Here is a 12,165-nt window from a genome sequence, read left to right as displayed (position 1 = left end):
AACATTGGAAACATTGGCAGGCTTCTCTAATCGATATCTTGGACCTGGATATCTTCTTCTAGTATGTGGCTGGCAAAATATATATATATATAATTTTGGAAAGATATATATATATATATATATAGATATAAATTTATGTATGAACTTAGGCTAGATAGCTATAGGTGTCTTTGTGTCCCTCCATACGTTCCAGATACTCCTTCTCAATCAATATATCAATACATTTCTTAATAACGGGCACATTCGGCTTAAATCGTGTCGATAGCTGATTGAGGACCTCGGATATTAGATTTGTATGATTGAGACGTTTGCGCATTTTCATAATGCGTACGATCGCCGCTTGAATCAAAAGTTTGCGATCCTCTTCAATATGTTTGGTAACAGTCTCCTGTTCCACTTTCAACTCAGTCTTCAATGGATGATTGATATTGATACGACGTTTCTTGCTCTTATAATCCAAAAACAATTCAACAGATGAATCCGGTGTCAAAACATTTTCGCTGGTAACTGAGGTCAACACTTTGGCCTTGAGCAGTATTTGCAATACCTACAAAGAGAAATTTCATTAATATATATACTTCTTATAAGCTCCTATACTCTACCTGTATCAAGTTCTCCAGTTGTGATTGCGTATTGTCGCATAGCTGCTGCACTGTGAAGCTGAGCTGATCATTGAATTGCAACAGCACCGACATTTGGAACGTGCTCACTTGGAGGGTATAGACCGAATTGCTACGATTCACATTCATTATCAATTCACCCTTACATTTATGATATAGCCAATTCAATTTGCGACCCGAATGCCGTGCCGAATAGAATATGGTAAACTGTTGCACCGATCGCTCCAATTCCGAGGGCAATAGAAAGTTATTATTTTGCGTAAAGGGCCAGGCGTTGGTGGATAGCACCTCGATGCCAAAATCGATTTCCGATGTTATATTTTGTGTCTTCAGGTACTCCTTGAAATAGCAATTCAAATCCTTGGACAATCCAATGTCCTGGAACATACGCTGCAGCTTTACGGTATATTCATAACCGCATGTCTGCTTCAGCTTGGAGATCATCATTGCCTCAGCGTCATCCGATGCCGATGTGTGACTGACTAAACGTTTTGCCAACATATTTGAATAGTACTTCTGGAAGACATCCTTATCCTCGATATATTTGAAGACGACCATCACCTGATTGAGATTATCCTCTAGTTCCTTATCCTCGGGATTCTTCGATGACTTCTTGAGCAATAGATCGCAATACTTGGCCAACAATTCAGGAGACTTGCCAGCATTATTTGGCCTTGTCACCACATTTGAGTTAATAAATTTACCACATGCTTTGTCCAGAGACGCAACGAATCCATTGTCATTTTCAAATGCCGTTAGCACGAGTGCATTATACTTTTTGTGTGTATCGAGTATGGTTTGTACATAAGTTTTCGGATCATTGGCCGCATCGCTCGTACAACATTTCTCAATAGCTTCTGTGCCCTGTTGCAATATATGATCTTCCAGAATTTTCTTCAATTGCTCCAAATTTTTCGGCGACAATGAGACCAGAGAATACATTCGCTTTAAATCATCATTTCTGTCGGCATTCAATAGATTCTGGAACTCAGTGTGGAATAATCTCAAATGTTTATCAATCAGAACCTAAATAAAAGAGGGGAAAACATTATTAGTCTAATCAATATAAAGGAACCCTCAAATATCTATCTGTATTGCATATCTGCGGCGGACACCCAGGATAACATTCTAATATTCCATAGAGAAGTTATTGCATGAAACTTTCAAGGAGAAACAATTTGCTGCATTAAATGACCATGATTAGTCCTGAAGTCTTCGGTAAAGACCCTTTTAGTAAAATTACGCAAGAGGCTAGTGAGATTATGATCACATTTCGCTTTGGATGCTGGCTTTAATAATGGTTTCAATACGGAATTTATGAAGAGAGGGAGTATGTGTAAATGTCGAACCGATATGGTTAAAAATAAATGTCATTCAATTGTGGATGCTATCCCGAAGAGCCCGTCCACTATCTTCTAATCAGATCACTCTAGAGGAAAAATCTCTAAATGATTTGTATAACATTTTATATTCGAACTGTTGCTACACACACCTGTTCACATGTGGATTTCAATATATCTGACGTTGTCTCATGCAGGTAGGATAGAGCATTCTTTGAGTTACGACCACGAACACGCTGTTTCTCCTCATCGAGACGATTCTCGACATGTTTCATGTATTCGGTGACCGTGTTGGTCGATAGGAACGCATCCGATTCCTTCTCATAGAAGGCATACGTGTCGGCTATGAACTTCTCTTCGAAGTTATCTTTATAGACTGCTAACTTGCGTACGGTGGGATCGGTATCGTCCTCATTGAAACTCAACTCTACATAGCATTCGATGACATCACGGACGAGGGCACGATTGATTAGTTTGCCATGTCGTTCCTCCTCAATGGATTTGAGTATCGCTTTGGTCACAGGTTCGTTGAGCTCCTGGAAGAGATGACCTTTCCAGGCAACTAGAGCCAGGCGATAGATCTTATAGATGCCTTTCTGTCCTTCCTCGCATTCACGCTTCACCCAATTACGATTGAGATAGTTGCAAATACCATCCAGGACGGTGCTGGAAAACTGATACGATTTCCATTGTCGTGTATAGCGTGATAGTAGAACCTCTTCGCCCCTAATCGACTTAAAGGTGGTCAGCAGATCTTCCAAATAATCCTTTAAAAAGATCTCCAAGCGATCGTACAATTTCTTGCCCACCAACTGAGCACCGCCAGCCTTGCCACTGCTCCGACCGCTCGGTGCGGCGCTGACGCTTGTGCAGTAGTCATAGACATGCGTATAGAAGCGCATATATTGTATGCACGTTAACGATTTTTCATGCTCGAATATTTGTCTTATGCCCCCCTCCAGTTCATTCCATATGTCATCCAAATTGACCAGTCGCTGTGTAGTTTGTGAATTGCTCGAACGGTTCATTTTGGCAGCCGATGGCAAATCTCGTTTGCCTTCCAATTGTTGATGTGGCTGCTGCTGTTGTTGTTGTTGCTGCTGCTGCTGTTGAATGACAACTTGCGCATGCGACTGGGACGTGGATTGACTGTCCTGATTACGTCGTTTGGCTGCTGATCTTGTCTTGGGTGTTTTGGTCGGAATTTTGGCAAATCAAGTGTTTACAATTTATGGGTGAGATATAAAATGTCTGTCTATATATCTATATATATATATATATATATACATATAGATATATATATATATATAATTCAATCTGCAAATAAACAGAAAATCAGTTAACTTAAGTAGGCCACGAACTTTTAATTAAAAGAAAAAGAATTGAAGACCAGAATTGAAGAATTACTTTTGCATACAAACATATAACAGCTAAGCTCTACTCTGTAATTAAGCCATTCACTTAATCGTACATATATATATTTTCAAGAATTCATGAAATATATATATATACAATTGTAAATATATACAAAAAAAGCAAAACTTACTTAAACTCAAAACAATTACATACAATAAGCTTTCGCAACATATAATGTGCGCGGTTAATACCCGTTCTACTTATTTTAAAGGGTAGATAGCATTGATAGCATACAGCTACATAGTTAGTATGCTTTTGTGTGTATGAGTGCTTATGCATATATTGGGCTTTAATGTTATGTATGATAAAAAAAATTCGTAATACGATATGGCAACTCCAAATCTTACAAGCAACACAAAACAGTAAACATAAATAAAACTGAATACCCTTGCAACACAAACACACACTTGAACGCACACACACACATATACATGCATTTTAGTATGCAAGAAAAAGTAGCATCGTTGTGTATGTGTGTGTGCATAGGCATAATATAACTTCCTGTTGAAATAAACATACACACGCACACATAGCCACTCACGCACACAGTATGTACATAAATGGTTTAATAAAACATGTTTCATTACAGCACTCTGAACAAATACGTTTATTAGTATATTTTTCAGCACAAATGAGTAGGTGAAATTAACTATCTAGCATTTTTTTGACTGTCGTTTAATCATTGACGTCGTGATTTCCCTTTTGGAGCACACACACGTACTTTTTCTTCATCTTTTGTTCGCCATTTTCACAGGCACACACACACAATTTGCCAATTCTTTCAGTGCGCCAACTTTTACTAGCAATTTACCTGTTTCCAGTAATTTTTTAATGCTGTTTGTATTTTTTACAATTTGCAGTGCTTTTAACTTTAATTTAACTAAATTGACGATTTTTTTACCGTTTGTACAAATCACTCTTTCCAACTAAAAAAGCTCAGCGTTGCCAGACTGTGTTAAACATGGCAATGTACATTAAAGCAATGTGGCACCACTGAAAGCAAGCGGATTAGCAGCACCGCAAATTAAGTTGTAGGCAGCTTTGCAGCCCTGGCTACATCGATATTGTAATAAGTATTTTTGAGGCCCTAGTTAGTGTAAATAAATAAGCAAATCAAATAAAAACAGATCAGCAACATTTTGTAAACGTCAGAAATAATTGCAAGCTGTTTTATTTATATGTGTTGCTCAACGCAAATTAAATTAAGAATAATATAGATGGAGCATACTATGTACTGTTGGCAGTTATGGCCAGCGGCTTTCGTGTTGGCTTTGTTGCTGTTGCAAAGTGTTGCGGCTGCGGAGGCTCCCAAAACTACACCAACTACAATAACAATATCAATGCCCACTGAAAACAATACAAGGTTGTTAAGAACCGTTAAAAAGGAACTATCACTAGTCTCCATATTGCCAGCGACAAAAGAAGTAAACGTGCCACAGGCAACTGTCCAATCGGCTACAGATAAAGTTGTGGTCATCAGTGAGAAACCACAGAAGCAGGGAACTGTCGACGTTCCAGGTAAATTGCCCGAAGAGGAGGTGCACATCGAACGTTCTAGCAATGATTTTCCCGATACGTACGCCGCTGTGTTCTATATACTAGTGGGCATAACAAGCTCTGCATTATTGCTGCTGATCGTACGCATATATCGGTAAGTTCTAAGCAGGGCAAGTAAAGCTGTGACGTTTACGATCATTTTCGTGTTTTGCTTACCGGCATACTGCTATGTAACTGTCTTATAATATATATATATATATATATATATATATATATATATATGTTTAAAGTGTGGCTTATATATATATATATATATATATATATATATATATATATATATATATAAGCCACACTTTAAACTCGCATAACCGCGTACTGATAAGGTTATCTTTCCATTTCTAGTTTACGCTTATCGCGCGCTGAGCGCAAATACGGCGTACAGGGCGATCGAGCCAATCAGGAATTAACCCCGCTCCCAATGGCTATAGAAGATGTGAACAGCGACGAGGAGGAGGATCAAACCCTATTCGAAGTCAATAGGCAAAGCATACGCATATTATGAGCCAACAGAAAGATTCTCATTTAAAACAGAAAAACACAACAGCTTGCCTTCTCAGTTGCTCATGCAGTATATATTCTAATTGTAATTGTAACGTGTGTTTTTTTAGTGGATCATAGTTACTAACAAAATGCCTAACAGTTAAAATTTGCCTTAAGATTTTCTCGTCGCATTTTTCTCAAAACAAAAAAAAACTAAGAATAAACATTTGTGATACCAAAAGCTATGTATGTAAGAAGTTCGATAAACGATAAACAAAATAGTCTACATATACAGAACTGTATTTATATATATGCAGTTAAAAAAAAGTTAAATAATAAATGTATGTACTGAAAAACCCTTAAGTAACTCTGTTGTTTCCATTAACATTGCTTTATTTATTGATACAGAAATTTACACTTGATTAGCTCACACTTAAATCTAATACAATAAGCATACATATATGTATATGTGATGGACGATTTAATATATTTCCTTCTGAATTTTTACACAGAAACACTTAACATCTAAGATCACAAAAATAATTTATTAACAAATACTGCGACTGCATGTTGCCCCCCCCAAAATTATTTGTAGTGTATTATAGTGAGGAGTAAGCTAGAGCTAAATACTATAAATTAGTTGTTATCGGTTTTGTTTCATGTAGCGGCTTAATTAGAATCTATCGATTACTACGGCACTTTAATATGTTTGTAGGTTTTATATATATATTTGTTTATGCTAATGTTCAGTTAGAGTTGGGCCGATTGGCTATATCATGCTGCCAAACATACGTTTGCCGCGCGTTAATACCAAACTGACAACCATAACGGTTAACAGAAAGAATACGAGACTTAGAAATGTTGTTATCAGACGACATCTTTGGCGGAATTTCTTCTCCTTTTCCATTTTCAAGCGCAGCTGTTCGGCGCGCGGCAAGTCGAGCGTAAAGTCTGATTCGGGTCTGGACGATGGCTGCAATGAAAAATTATCTGTTAATAAACGACAATTAACTCTCTTAATAGATCAGCTAACATAAATAGTTTGCGCATATGACGTGATTAAAAATCACAATATTAAGTTATTGACCTCGCTATTAGCAGCTGTCTAATAGTATTGTTTAACATGACTAGCTAGCGCTGTTAGCCTACTCATTTTGTGGGCAAATCTCCTGTCATTCAGTCACAGCTGTCCCTAACATATATAGATAGCTTATGCATAGGTGTGCTGTTAACACGATAATGTAAACCCAATATACGTGACGTCACCGAGGCGAGAACTGTAAGTTGTTGATCCCACTCTCACTCTCACTCTCACTCTCACAACTCTGTCTTGTTAAATATGAATATTTTAGCATTCAAATGATACGCTGCTAGCATGATCATTAGAGTGACATCGGTTAATTGACTCGAGTACCTAATAAACCAAAAATATCCACTACAGCTCTTATATAAGCTGAATTAGCTAATTAGCATTTGGCGTTGAAAACTTGACTCTTTTATGTAAATCGATTATGCACGCGTCCAATAATAAATGTGTGTGTGTGTGTGTAGTGTTAGGTAGGGTCAGTCAACAGCAACGATTACGAAGATGAAGAAGGTGACCGATGGCTGACGATTGCTTTGACATTGATGTTGTCGTTGATCTGAATTAAATATTTTTTTATATTTTAGGCTAAGGCCCTCCGGTTCCTACTCTGCTTGATTTATGTTTGTTAAGCATTTGAGCTTGGCTACAAATTGTTTAACATAAATCATAGCAAAAGTATTGCACATTTTATAAACACGTACATTTTTGCAATAGCTTCAAGGCGTGGCACACACACAGACTGAAAAAGGGCGCAACGCATACAAATTTGACCCACTAAACGGACACTGATTATTATTGTTGGTGTTGTTGTTGTATTTTGCGAATCTTCAAGTTTTTTCTGATGCCGGTTTTAAAATTTTTAGCGACACAACCTTGAATATTTGATATGCATGTTAATGTGCATGTGTGTGTGTGTGTTCGTTTATATGGTACAATATTGTTAATGTAACAGGTTTCTGGATTCTCATGCAAAATGTTAAGTAATTGGTGTAACCTCTTTAGTTTATACAGAACTCACTGACGAAATAGTAAGCAATAATACTATATTTGGGCGGTCGCCTTTTTGTAACCGGATGTTAAATTGTAAGCAACAAAATTCTATAATAGCTCAATTATGATCGACAAAATTCCGCGGATATCCAATTTCAATAATATTGGCAAGTGAAAGTTTTGCGCATATGCAATATAGTCATTAAAAAGGGCATTCAATTTTGTTTGAGTGCTCACACATACACACGCACACGCACGCATTATTGTAGGCGTGTGTGTCTGTTGTCTGTGTAAGTGTTGTACAATTCACATTTTTTGCACTTCATTGTGTGTGAGATACCTTATTTTATTTATTTACTTTTTTTTTGTTTTGTTGCCTTTGCGCACATTGTCTTCGGTTCGTTTTTCGGTGATCAAAATCTCGCGTTTCGTGCCCGATTATTACGTTCGCTATCAATGTTCGCTGCATTTGCACAAACAAATATACATATACAAACATACATAACATTTAATGTGAGATATGAAAATGAGAAATTAAAATGGCAACAACTTTGCGGTATCTCCGTTTTTGCCTTCCGGCTTCTTTTCTTTGCGCATCCCAGCTTTAGCTACGCTTCGTTTGGAGTTGTTGTTTTTTTACGATTGCTTGTTGATATTGTTATTGTTATTGTTGTTTATCAGTCAAAGTACTTTGAGAAGACGACGTAATCGAAGTGTCGACGTTGACGAGAAAATTACCGCATTAACGTTACGCGTGTGTGTGTGCGCCTGTGTTCGTTTATAACGGTTTTATTGGCCGGGCATAGCAGAGCAAATCAAAGCGAAGCAGACCAAGTGCATATGTATGTGTGTATGTATACGTTATTACAGCAAAGCTGGAAATTAATATTTGAATGCAGTGCCTAAAATATGCAAAGCTGTTGGATTGTAATAATTGATTTAAAGCTACTTCAAATAATACTGGGATTAGCTTAATTTAATTAAGTCATACAAATGTAGGCGGATAGGAAAGCGGAGAACAGGTAGAAGAGGGAAGAGAGAGAGAGCTAATTATAAGAATATATAAGAAAACGGAAAGAGAGAGAGAGAGGGAGAGTGAATAAGCAAGAGAGAGAGAGAGAGAGAGAAAGAGGATATTTCATTGTAGTTGGCTGACTGAGAGATAGAGAGTAAGAGAGAGAGAAAGAGAGAAAAAAGACAGAGCTTGTGCAATACTGTGCTCATAGAGACTGAGCGAACGAATGGTGGAGCCAGAGTGGAAGAGTTTGTAGTGCAAATTACAATTACACTTACACCTCCATTCACACTTGCTTGGGAATTTCGGTGAGCGTGTGGTGCGTGTAGGTAGGCCTCGCCCCAAAATGTGATTTAGCTAATTTGCAAATGATGCCAGCGCAATAAATTATGAATATTGGATGAGAGTTATTGTTAATATTGATTCGTTTAACATATATGTACGATATATGCAGACGATCAATAGATAGGCATATATTGTGAACTGAAGCTGTAAATTCCCCAATGGCTAACCTTGGCTTAAATTGGCACAGCTGATGTCTGCCCCGTTTTCATTTTTGATTTGCTAACCTTTTGCAATAGCCACAAAACGTTGAAAAGAAAATCCACATAGATTATGAATTTAACTGGTTGCCCCGTTTAATGTGCAACACACGTTTTTCACTGACATTGAAAGCAACTATATAAATAATATATATATATATATATACATGTTATATTTTTTTGGCCTGTAAGTTGGCCAAGTTTAAAACTTGAAGAGAGAGAGAAGACAAATTATGACACGTACTCAGGGCAAGTACCCAAAATGCAAAATATATGAAAACAAGTTAAGACATTGCAGTGCGGCAACGGCTTAAACGACGGCATATTACTCATTCACGCTTAGGTAAAATAGCTAAAAATATGGAACAGCGTGATTTTCCGTTTATTGAACTCATAGTTCTGACTGTAGGGTAAGTTTCTCAGGGAAATCAGAGTTTCCAAAGTTTCTAGAGTTATTTTCTTTTGAGTGTATCTATAGAGTTTTCAGTTGATCCGTAGGGAAATCGATAGTTACCTCAAGTTTTGGTTGTGTATAGCTAATCAAGTCGTTTTCACGAGTATTGTACCAATCAAATATATATATAAATATTGTATCTGTAAGAACTACTTCGAACACGCTTTCAAATGATAGTTAATTGAGTAATAAATAAAATATTTCTACTTCATTTTATTAACACTTTTCTTTAGTCTTTTAAATATATTTGTTTCTTACAATTTGGTTGTCCTGTTTAACTAGGGTAATATTGCCCATATTGTTAATCAACTTGCAAGTTCACTAAACCGCACTGGTCTGAGCTTTAAAGTAAACTAACTTTTCGGACATCGACTTCAAACATCTCTTAACTTGTAGCTTAAAACAATGCAATAATCTACAATAATTTGCAATAATTCGTTTTGTGCAGATATAAAATTAACGTTTTTATGTTAATTGAAGCGCCGTCTGAGAATTTGACAGACTTGAAGATATATATATGTATATGTATGTATTTGTGCATACGAAATGATTATGCAATTGTCCAACACCTGTTTCTTACACCTTTTTTATAGGGCATTTTCATTGGAACCCATTGCAAATGGCTATAAAGGGTATATTGGGTTGGGTGACCATTAAGTATGTACACATATATATATTACCAGTAGGTACATATATACTTATATATATATATATATATATATATATATATATATATATATATACATATATATGCCTTAAAAATTTGATTAATATTCTGCTTATAGAACCCAGTCTTATAGCGAATCAGTAGATCTGCTTAGCGGTCAGGGTATTTTCAAGTCGTGCAATCCCCCTTACATTTTTGCTTTGTGGCAGCATTGAAAAAGCATTCAACGATAACTAACTGAAAGCAACAACGAAATGTTGTTGCACACGCGAAAAGCCGCAAACAAGAAAAGCGCCGGAAAAGCTACATGAAATAAGCAATTGAAAGTAAGTTAGGGAAAACGCGCGCGGGGGCAGGAGGCAAGGGGCAGAGGATGTATTACACCTAGTGCACCTGGTATCGCTCCAACGGTAGCCAATTTCATATCTTGTCAGTGTGTCAGCGAGTCAATCAACGGGTAATTCACGCAGCGCTCTAAATGTCAATGAGCAAAGGATTGAAGAAGGCGTGGCATATTACAAATAGACGCCCCGTGGTCAGCTAATTGAGCTAAGAGATTTGGTGTTTCATTGATGTTGCTCGTGACGTATGAGTAATAATTGCAGCTGAGCTACTGCAGCTTCCGTGCTGAACTGTAGGCTATGAACAGATTAGGCTTATATAACTGACATAGATAGAGATAGAGATAGAGATAGAGATAGAGATAGAGATAGAGATAGAGATAGAGATAGAGATAGAGATAGAGATAGAGATAGAGATAGAGATAGAGATAGAGATAGAGATAGAGATAGAGATAGAGATAGAGATAGAGATAGAGATAGAGATAGAGATAGAGATAGAGATAGAGATAGAGGTCTTTTCCATTTGAATCTAAGTTATAACCAGTGTGATTATGCTGAATAGCTTTCCCTCAGATGCTGTACGGTGGCTCTAGCTCGGCATCAGGTACTATCAAGGTGAGTAGATGCTGAGATGTTTTTCTTATCTATTCGTAACTAGACAGAATCAATCAATGTTCGAGGTAGTTTGGAGTTGGCGACAGCTGAAGCTAGTCTAGCGAGTCGAGCAACTCTCGCCTCGGAACTGGGTACTATCAAAGAGAACGAATTGGCGACAATTCCCCATTTGTCCATTTGTGTCGCTTGCTCTTGGCCAAATGGAAATTGGACAAAACGAGCCAAGTTTGTTTTTCATTTTTTTTGGCAGCTCGATTTCGGTGTCTGCTTTTGATGGGTGGCTCTCATTGGGCACGCGGCAGCGGCAAAGGCAGCGGCAGCGGCAGCGACTGCGGCTACGACTATTGCAACACTTTGTGGCAGCGACGGCTAAATAGTAGTAAAAAACTGCAGCTAACAGCAACTTTGTCTCCGCTTTGCTTTTGCTTTTGCTGTTTCGATTTCTGTTTGCGTTTTCGTTTTCATTTTCATTTTCATTTTGGCATTCATGACACAGCAAACGAGTTATTTGCCGGCCAAGCGGTGCAACGAGTTTTCAGCTTGCGAGGGTAGCCCAACAGAGTTGTCAGGCAGAGGTGGCAGGGGAGGGGGAGGTAGCACTAACTACTTATTATAGTCAGCCTGTTTGCCGTCTGTTTGTTTGTTTGTTTGCTCAGCATCCTTCTTGTCGGCTGTGGAAACGTCCTTAAAGGTCATTCGTTTTGTAGGGCAACACAAAAATGCGGCCTGCTGCACCGGTTTCTTATTTTAGTTGCCACTTGTTGCATGTTGCTGCTGCTGTTGTTACTTTATCTGGGCTCCAAAATCAATGGCGGTCAGTTGGTCAGCCAGATAAGCAGGTAGCAGAGCTACCTGTTCGTCGAGATGCTGCAGGCCTTCTTTTCTTAACGGAATTTTAAGGTTAACCGGTATCGTTTCTTCATACGTTGCTAATACCCTGTAACCATTGCAAATGTGCTTAGAGTGAAGTAGCGTAATTATAGCATACATGAGAAATAAACAAACCCTTTAGCTTATATATAATTCTTCATTAATAATTCA

General features: G+C 37.7%; 3 protein-coding genes across 3 annotated transcripts in view; 1 reads left to right on the top strand and 2 right to left on the bottom strand.

Moving 5' to 3' along the window:
* Positions 1-120: 120 nt before the first annotated feature.
* LOC111599944 (cullin homolog 1) lies at positions 121-3,230 on the bottom strand. The gene is made up of 3 exons (XM_023315795.2): positions 2,113-3,230; positions 603-1,646; positions 121-547 (listed from the first exon to the last, which is right to left on the bottom strand). The coding sequence occupies exons 1-3, from the start codon at positions 2,986-2,988 to the stop codon at positions 146-148; spliced, it is 2,322 nt and encodes a 773-aa protein (XP_023171563.1). The 5' UTR covers positions 2,989-3,230; the 3' UTR covers positions 121-145.
* A 1,237-nt stretch (positions 3,231-4,467) lies between these two features.
* Positions 4,468-5,667, top strand: LOC111599934. The gene is made up of 2 exons (XM_023315781.2): positions 4,468-5,027; positions 5,276-5,667. The coding sequence occupies exons 1-2, from the start codon at positions 4,594-4,596 to the stop codon at positions 5,433-5,435; spliced, it is 594 nt and encodes a 197-aa protein (XP_023171549.2). The 5' UTR covers positions 4,468-4,593; the 3' UTR covers positions 5,436-5,667.
* Positions 5,668-5,787: 120 nt separating this feature from the next.
* The window catches only part of LOC111599958, a 34,240-nt gene continuing 27,862 nt past the window's right edge, over positions 5,788-12,165 (bottom strand). Inside the window, exon 4 of the mRNA XM_023315834.2 lies at positions 5,788-6,386. Within this exon, the coding sequence (XP_023171602.2) occupies positions 6,183-6,386 (204 nt within the window). The 3' untranslated portion in view covers positions 5,788-6,182. The remainder of the gene's footprint in view (positions 6,387-12,165) is intronic.

This window comes from Drosophila hydei, unplaced genomic scaffold (genome assembly GCF_003285905.1).
Source record: "Drosophila hydei strain 15085-1641.00,03,60 unplaced genomic scaffold, DhydRS2 tig00000315-arrow-arrow-pilon, whole genome shotgun sequence".
In the NCBI taxonomy this organism is placed as follows: Eukaryota; Metazoa; Arthropoda; class Insecta; order Diptera; family Drosophilidae; genus Drosophila; species Drosophila hydei.
This window is presented reverse-complemented; position numbering and strand designations above follow the sequence as displayed.